The 9,577-nt window shown below is 38.8% G+C and overlaps 1 protein-coding gene across 1 annotated transcript; it reads right to left on the bottom strand.

Moving 5' to 3' along the window:
* Window positions 1-277: 277 nt before the first annotated feature.
* LOC139174387 (dispanin subfamily A member 2b-like) lies at window positions 278-8,247 on the bottom strand. The gene is made up of 2 exons (XM_070764709.1): window positions 7,655-8,247; window positions 278-2,474 (listed from the first exon to the last, which is right to left on the bottom strand). Exons 1-2 carry the CDS (start codon window positions 7,958-7,960, stop codon window positions 2,283-2,285), a joined length of 498 nt encoding a protein of 165 aa, XP_070620810.1. The 5' UTR covers window positions 7,961-8,247; the 3' UTR covers window positions 278-2,282.
* Between the last annotated feature and the right edge of the window lie 1,330 nt (window positions 8,248-9,577).

The raw sequence follows: 9,577 nt of genomic DNA, 5'->3' as shown, positions 1-9,577 counted from the left end.
ACAGTATATTAAAATCCCCCAAATTCCCATCTGAATATTGCCAAGGTAGGGAAACACTGCTTTAAATAAGGGTGAAAATTCAGGAAGATGTTGACAGGTTCCAGCAGTGGGCCAAAAAGAACAGTCTGAATTGGGTAGGAAAAATTAAGGGCTAAGCATATCCTGGTTTGGCTGGAATACATGAAATCCAAATGTTTTTGTCAATTAAATTCAATATGAGCCAGCAATATGATGCTATCTTGATGTTCATTAAAAGGAAGAGAGAGTCTTGGGCATCAACATTTTATATATTTATTTATTTACTTATTACCTTTTTTATCCTGCCCTTATTGCATTGTACATAACTCAAAGCAGTGAACATACACAATAAAGAAAGGTGAGACAGAGTTATTCCTATGATCACATTAAATTTTACTATTTGGAGTTGAATATTGTGAAGATATGGAGAGTTACGTGAAGCCCTAATTGTTCGCTTTTGATTTTATTTATTTATTTATTTGTTGCATTTATATGCCGCTCACTCCAAACAGACTCTGAATACAACAACAATAAAAACAGTTAAAATCTAATAATAAAAATCAATAATAACAATAATATAAAAAAAAACCATACATACTTGCAATCAACCTAATTCCAGGCCTGCCAGGTCTTAATTTTTGACAACACTGGCTTTTATGTGGAAAGATAATTCAATTCAATTCAATTTATTAGATTTGTATGCTGCCCCTCTCCGAAGACTCAGGGCAGCTCACAACAACTCGGGGCGGCTCACAACATGTCTTCTATATGATTGTCCCATAGAAAATACGAATAATATCCTTATAGTAGGTTCTCAACAAATTGGGATTTCAATGCTCACGGCTAGTGTATTGCATCCATTTCATATGAATGAGATTTAGAACTGATTATGTGTATTTCTATTCATTCATTCATTCATTCATTCATTCATTCATTCATTCATTCATTCATTCATTCAATTTGACTTCTATGCTGCCCAATACCAAAGGACTACAGTGTTCACCCCCAAATGAGCCAATATTTCACATGTGGCCTCAAAACTGATACATTTACCTTTTCCCAAGCTATGGTTTCAATCTGGAGATTGATAAGAATCAGAATTCTCAATTAATAGATTTTCAATAGCAATAGCAATTGCACTTACTCTTATATACCCCTTCACTGTGCTGTACAGCCCCTTTTAAGCGGTTTACAGGGTCAGCCTATTGCCCCTAACAATCTGGGTCCTCATTTTACCGACCTCAGAAGGACGGAAGACTTAATTAACCTTGCACCTGGTGTGATTCAAACTTCCAAACTGCAGGCAATCGGCAGCCAGCAGAAGTAGCCTGCAGTACTGCATTCTAACCACTATGTCAAGATGGCTCCTGCTGTCTTCAGTGTATTATGGGTTCAGTTCTTAGGTGTTGTTGCTGGACAACAAGGGAAGTCTTAAAAGACCAGCCTATGGTTAAGTTCTGCACTAAGAGGGTTTTTTTAAAAAAAGTTTTATTTATTGCTTTTAATACATTATAAAGATATGTATTTAGAGATCATCTCCTGTTTTAGATACATTTGTAATTTGTCTTTACTTCTTTAACAAGAAAAAGGTAAACTTACTTCTATCTAAAAGGTATAAGAATAGGTAGGTCTATATATTCGCAATGAACCAATTAGAAAAAGATTTTATATAAATACAAGTATCAATATTTTTAAAGTATTCTAATTGCATTCTCTTTGTCATATATTTCAGTACAACTATAATCTGGTGTGAGATATCTTATTTCTTTTTTGGATCCATTTGTGCCATTTTTCCCATAGTTTATTAGTTTCGTTGTCTTTTGTTCTCTTAGAAACATAGAAACATAGAAGTCTGACGGCAGAAAAAGACCTCATGGTCCATCTAGTCTGCCCTTATACTATTTTCTGTATTTTATCTTAGGATGGATATATGTTTATCCCAGGCATGTTTAAATTCAGTTACTGTGGATTTATCTACCAAGTCTGCTGGAAGTTTGTTCCAAGGATCTACTACTCTTTCAGTAAAATAATATTTTCTCATGTTGCTTTTGATCTTTCCCCCAACTAACCTCAGATTGTGCCCCCTTGTTCTTGTGTTCACTTTCCTATTAAAAACACTTCCCTCCTGGACCTTATTTAACCCTTTAATATATTTAATATCCCTAAGAGTTTTACATGATTTACATTTACATTAATTCAATGATTATGGTTTCATTTAGATTTCTGGCTTATCTTCCGTGTATTAAGAACAGAAGTCATTTAAGTTAATAGTGTGTCTTTCCAAAGCCGCCCTGAGTCGCTGTTGTATATACTATGGTGTTGAAAACAATGATCAAAATAATAGCAAGGACGATCCATGCAATCCCCAATCCAAGGGCCGTGTGATCAAAGGTGAGGGCCAGTCTGGAATATCTCTTAGCAGACGTGATGTCTCCCCGTTGATTGGCCTCTTGAGTCTGAGGGTGGGAAGAAGATGGAGGTAAGAAAAAGATTATTGACACCTGTTGTGGTTAGCTCTGGCCCAGCTCCTGCCCCAAGGACTGTGGATGTGGGGGAGACATCCACATGCCGCAGGCCTGTTTTGCTCCCAGTGAAATCTGCTGATGAAGGCTCCTCTGACCAAGAAGACATGAGTGACAGGGAGGAGGAGAATGTGGCAGACAGCTCAGAAGGAGATCAATTATCTAGCTCCTCCTTGGATTCAGAACAAGAGTTAATGATACAGTCATCCATGCGAAGAATGATGCATAGGCAGCAACAACTGAGAGATTATTATCAAAGAAAATGAGGCCACCTGTGGTTGGGTGGGGCTGTGGTAATTAGTGATGCTGCTATAAATAGCAGCCTGTGGGTTTGGCCATTGTGGACGATTATCTGATCGTTGTGTTTCGTTCCTGCCTTGCTGACTTCGACCTTTGTGTGCTGATTTTTCCCCGCTTTGAAACTAAACCAGGGGAAAGTGTGTTTCACTTTCTGTAAGAAGAAGGACTGTGAATTGCCTCACAGCTGCAAGCTAAGTATCTCAGAACTGATAAGGGACTTGTACCAATTACCAGTTTGTTTGGAGAAGAGTGCTCTTTGCTATACAAAAAGGGTGCTTAGTTTATTTGAATTTTCATTATAAAGAACATTGTTTTGAATTTTCAAACGTGTGTGTGTGTCTGAAATTTGTATCTGTGAATTTTCGGGAGGATTCTACCAGAGAGCTCGACAGAACAATACCCATATAATTAGTTGACTTTGGGAGATCAACAGTTTAACAGAGTTGGAAGGGACCTTTCAGGTCATCTAGTCCAACCCCTTGCCCAAGCAGGAGATCCTACATCCGCCTCTACCTTGGATCGAACTCACAACCTCCTGCTTGTGAGCCAAGAGCTCCACCTCAAGGCCACGGCAGCTGAAATAATATTAAAACATGCACAATTTTAAAAATAAAGATGGCAAGCTTGAAAGCAAAAGGAAAGAGGAAGTAATGAACAAGAAGAGAAGAAAATATGTAAGGAATAAGCAAAGGAAGAAAAGCATAAAGATAAACCCATCATACACAGAGTGAAACAAAAATTGATAAACATAGTATTTATTCTGTGTGGGTCTTTGCAAGCACTGATCTAATTGCAGATGGACAAGATCAGCCTGGGTCTCAAATTAATTCAGTGGAATCCCTTTTTATGCATTTGCTGCACTTGTACCCATGTAACCTATTTTAAAAATCATTTGATAATCATTTGATAATCAGTGTTTGATAATGATTCCAATCGATTTAGCTCGTCAGCCTGAATGTGAAGATTTGCACAGGGTTTGAATGGTGTGAGACTTTTCGGGGCAAATTGCACTGAAACAGATCAAGAACGACAGATAAATAGATTTAGTGCAGGAAATAATAACAATAATAACAATAATAATAATAATAATAATAATAATTTATTAGATTTGTATGCCGCCCCTCTCCGAAGAAAGAAGAGACTCTTTTACAAAAGAACCTTACATGCAGTGAAGGGCTGTAAATTTTTTTTTACTACCACACTGTGGGCGTGGCTTACTTTGTGGGTATGGCTTGCTGGCCCTGTGGTGGGAGTGGCTTGACGATCATGTGACCAGGGGGTGGCATGTGACTGGCTTAAAGGTGGCCAACTTGAGGCTACTCACGTCAAGGGTTAGGGCTAGGGTGCCTGGCCTCTCGCCTCAAAGAGATACAATTTCCCTATTTATTTACTATTGCTGAACATCCAAAATATACTATTTAATTCTGTGTATATATGCCATATGTGTACATACATATTACACACAGGCACACAAAAATATATATTATCTACTATATAAACTGTATATGTATGTACACACACACACAGACGCACAAACAGCTCTTCTAAAATTATACACATTCCACTTCCTTTACTGCAATAGGAAAAACATACCCAGAGCCCAGAAGGGAAAAAAATTCAAACATTTTCTACCGGTACTGCATACCTAACCGTACCCGGAGGAGCCCATCAATGCTTTTATGTTTTTTAGCCACACACCCAAGGCAAACGGTTAGAAATCATTGCCAATCGCTATCAGCCATGAGGGATAGTTTCCAATTGTTTCTTGTTCATGTACAGACTGATTCGGCGTCAGCCTGTTTGTTTGTTTTAAGCTTTAACTAAACAGTTTCCTGCACTGCGCATGTGCCGCCATTTTGTTTTTGGCTTTTTAATAATTTGGGAGGGAATTTTTGGCCCACACATGAAGTGCTTGTGTGCCCACAATACACAGCCAAATGGGGCAGGAGGAAGCGAGCTAGTGGCACGTTAAGTTAGAATCCACCCCTGCCTGTGGGGTGCTTCGAGCTGGTCTGCAGGGCTCATCTAAGATCTTTCATCTAATTGATTTGATGACCCCCCCCCCTGTTTTTTGCTCTAACATTCCCTCCAATATCCCTCTGCTGTTGAATTAAGACATGTTGTGGCCCAGTTGCATGAAATCCAGCATTGTAGGCTAAAATAGCCCCTTTGATTCTCAGATGTTCTTAGAAGAAACTGACTGCATTATTATTATTATTATTATTTGTTTTTAACTACGTATGGTTCTGCTGTTACAGCTCATATTCTAAGGGGCTGCCCTTTGAAAGGACTTGGACTTTGCGCCTTTGATGCAGAATTCAATAGCCCAGTTACTATCAAGATTAAAGAGGAGGGACACACCTGTTCTTTATTGCTCATTGGTTGCAAACAGGCACTGAGAGCCAATTCAATGGGGTTGGTTTAACCTGTTCCTATTGCAGGAGTGTCAAGGTCAGGGGGACAAATTTGGCCAAGGTGGTGCTTAGATCTGGCCTGTGGGGGCACCTTGGAAACAGTGACTGGCAGAGGGCTGCAGGAGGATCCCCCCAGGCCCCAGCCCTCCCTGGACTACCACAGGTGCCCCCAACACGATGGACATTGAGCTGGCCATCCTCACCTTGGTGATGCTCCCCCGGCCACACAAGGTCAAACACAACCCTGATGCAGTGCTCAATGAAATTGAGTTTCAAACCCCTTTCTTATAGCATATCTTGTCCTAAGTGCAGTTGGGTCCTGGCCTGGCTTGCAATTTTACAATTTTTGGTTCATATTTGGAACAGATGGTGGCCTGGGACTGCTTCGGTGCTTAAATTTTGGTTACATGGATCATTGTTACTGTGTTACTGTCTTGTCATCTTGTAAACTATCCTGAACAGCCAGCCAGCCAGATAGACAAAAAGAAAAGAAAGAAAGAAAGAAAGAAAGGAAGGAAGTAGATAGGAAGATAGGAAGGTAGGAAGGTAGGTAGGTAGGTAGGTAGGAAGGAAGGAAGGAAGGTAGGAAGGAAGTAGGTAGGAAGGTAGGAAGGTAGGAAGGAAGGAAGATAGGAAGGAAGGAAGTAGGTAGGAAGGTAGGAAGGAAGGAAGATAGGAAGGTAGGTAGGAAGGAAGGAAGGTAGGAAGAAGGAAGGAAGGAAGAAAGTAAGGAAGGAAGGTAGGAAGGTAGGAAGGAAGGAAGGAAGGTAGGAAGGAAGGAAGTAAGTAAGTTGCAAAAGACAAATAAAATATTTAATTTATTTATTTATTAGATTTGTATGTCGCCCCTCTCCGTAGACTTGGGGCGGCTAATAATTAAGTTATTGGAGATAACCACGAAAGCTCACACTGAGTCCATAATCAGCCATGGAAACTCATTAGATTGTTTAGTGCCTGCCTATATAGTTCTACTGGAAGAATAGAAAATACTTCCTTGGGTCTCTAGAGGTGTCCTTTGACATCTCTTCCCCATGATGCTATTGTCAGAAAAACCTCTTTTTAAGGTTGTCTCCCTTGAGTTCATATTGAAAAGGCAAACCAGCAGCTTTTTTTCAAGCCCTTGCACTTATTTCAGTTAACATTCAAAAGGTGCATCCTTTTCTCTTAATTGATAGTTTGATATTGAAAATACTTGAAAAAAAAAACACATTATAAGAACGTGTTTGCTAGAAGGAAACATATTCTATCACAGGCAGCCTTCAATTTGCAGCCATAACTTTCATGAACATTTGAAAGTTACATTGGCACTGAAAAAAGAGAAGTACAATCATTCCTGGCATTTCTGTTTGCAAGAAATAATTCTATATTTGGTAGTACATGAATAATACCTTCAATTAAGGAAGTCTGATAGTGTATTGAAAGGAGCTCTTATCTCTGCAAAGCTACCCTTCCCTCTTTGAACTGTATCTGATCTCTGAGTAAGGACTTGTGTTAACAAACTCTGTACACGACATTCCACCCCCTTTTTTTCTTGTTTTTTCCTTTTTACACCCTCTTCTTCTACAGTCTTGTCCCTGCTTTAAAGTTCACTGTAAGAAGTAACCAAGGTTAACCTGCCGTTGGCCACACTCATAACCATCTACAAGCAAAGTTAGTCATAGTTCTCTCTCTCTCTCTGTCCCTCCAGCCCTTCCTCCATCCCTCCATCCCTCCATTCATCCCTCCCTCCCTCCACCCCTCCACCCCTCCATCCCTCCACCCCTCCATCCCTCCACCCCTCCACCCCTCCACCCCTCCATCCCTCCATATCTCCATCCATCCCTCCCTCTCTCTATCCCTCCACCCCTCCATCCCTCCCTCCCTCTATCCCTCCACCCCTCCACCCCTCCATCCATCCATCCATCCACCCACCCACCCACCCACCCACCCACCCACCCACCGATCTATCTCTATCTATCTATCTATCTATCTATCTATCTATCTATCTATCTATCTATCTATCTATCTATCTATCTATCTATCTATCTATCTATCTATCCATCTATCTATCTATCTATCATCTATCTCTGTCAGAAGGCTACCAGTAAATTCATATCATCCTTTCCAAATGAATATCAGGCTATATTTTGGCTATAGTTTACAGCATTTGCTGAGATTCCCTTATTGAAGGAGAAGCATAAACATTAAAATGTCTGTTCAACATTTTCCTTACGAGCCCAGTCCGGAATTCTCCCTCCCTTTCTCCTTCCCCCTTTCTCCTTCTCTTGCTCTCTCCCTTTCTTTTCCTCTTTCCTTCCCTTTCTCCTTCTCTTGCTCTCTCCCTTTCTTTTCCTCTCTCCTTCCCTCTCTCCTTCTCTCTCTCCCACTCTCCCTCCACCGCTGTCTCTCATTGTAACTCACCCTTATAGAGTAAATCAAGGCAGCTATGCCCAAGGGGAAGCAGCAGCAAATCAGGGTGAAGATGGAGTAGCCCAAATAATCGGGTTCATTGACCGATTGGACATTTGTGATGAAGATGGCCTGTTGAGGCTGCATAGGTACAGCACCAGGAGGTCCACCATAAGCTTGATACTGGTATGGCATAGAGGGAGATGGCTCATACATTGGAGGCGGTGGATTAATAGCTGATTTCATCGGATCAGGCTGTTGTCCAGGATAAAAGGATTCATTCATCGGAACTGTCTTCTCGTTCTCTGGATCGGTCATCTTGCAGCCTGGTCTCCTCTTCTCTCCTTCCCTTCGTTGAAGTTCTGCAAAGTCTCAACTCCTTTCTCAGCAGATTCTTCTTCTTCTCAAATGTTCCCCCAAATCCTGTTGATCTTTTTCTTTTGCCTTGCTTACACTTTCAATCCCCAGCCTTACTTGCTGTTCTCAGGGACAGAAATTTCTTTCATCTGGAGATTTCCTCCAAACAGGTGGTTATTTAAGTTAGGATTGCCCTGCCCTCCGAAATAAGAGTTTCTTATTGTTGTAGGGTAAATTTTATCTAGTGTGCAGGAAATGTGGCAATGAATAAACAGGGATGAATGTGGCTTGGGTGCGGCACCAGTGGCAAAGGATTAGCTGTAGAGGATATAAATTAAGTTCCTCGTTTCTTTTTCCCACAGAAAAGGTAAGGTTTTTTTTTTTAAATTTATTTTTTATTTTATTTTTTTTATTTTTTATTTTTTATTTTTTTATTTTTTATTTATTTTTATTTTTTAATTTATTTATTTATTTATTATTTATTTATTTATTTTTTATTTTTTATTTATTATTTATTTACTTTTATTTATTTTTTATTTTTTATTTATTATTTATTTATTTATTTATTTTTATTATTTATTTTTATTTTTTTATTTTTTTATTTTTCATTTTTCATTATTTATTTATTTATTTTTTTTTATTATTATTATTAATTTATTTTTATTTATTTTTTATTTATTTTTTATTTATTTTTTATTTTTTATTTTATTTATTTATTTATTTATTTACTTACTTATTTACTTATTTAATACTTTCTTACTTACTTACTTACTTACTTACTTACTTACTTACTTACTTACTTACTTACTTACTTACTTACTTACTTATTTATTCCAATACACAATGAGGGGTTTAGTGGGTATATATCTATGTACACATAGTAAAATACATGATGAAGGTTATAGAGGAGATATTCATAGTAAAATATATATCTATGAAAGAATAGAAAAGAAGATATAGTAATAGAACATATCAATGAAAGAATAGAAGAAGAGATATAGGAATAGAAGAAAGGTATAGGAGATATAGGAGAGCAATAGGACAGGGGATGGAAGGCACTCTAGTGCACTTGTACTCGCCCCTTACTGACCTCTTAGGAATCTGGATAGGTCAACCGTAGATAATCTAAGGGTAAAGTGTTGGGGGTTTGGGGATGACACTATGGAGTCCGGTAATGAGTTCCACACATCGATAACTCGGTTAATGAAGTCATATTTTTTACAGTCATGTTTGGAGCGGTTAATATTAAGTTTAAATCTGTTGTGTGCTCTTGTGTTGTTGTGGTTGAAGCTGAAGTAGTCGCCGACAGGCAGGACGTTGCAGCATATGATCTTGTGGGCAATACTTAGATCTTGTTTAAGGCGTCTTAGTTCTAAACTTTCTAGGCCCAGGATTGAAAGTCTAATCTCATAGGGTATTCTATTTCGAGTGGAGGAGTGAAGGGCTCTTCTGGTGAAGTATCTTTGGACATTTTCAAGGGTGTTAATGTCTGAGATGCGATATGGGTTCCAAACAGATGAGCTGTATTCGAGGATGGGTCTGGCAAAAGTTTTGTAAGCTCTGGTAAGTAGTGTGAGA

This window comes from Erythrolamprus reginae, chromosome 11 (genome assembly GCF_031021105.1).
Source record: "Erythrolamprus reginae isolate rEryReg1 chromosome 11, rEryReg1.hap1, whole genome shotgun sequence".
Taxonomy (NCBI): domain Eukaryota; kingdom Metazoa; phylum Chordata; class Lepidosauria; order Squamata; family Dipsadidae; genus Erythrolamprus; species Erythrolamprus reginae.
The sequence above is the reverse complement of the archived record's forward strand: the minus strand, read 5'-3'. Positions and strand labels throughout refer to the sequence as shown.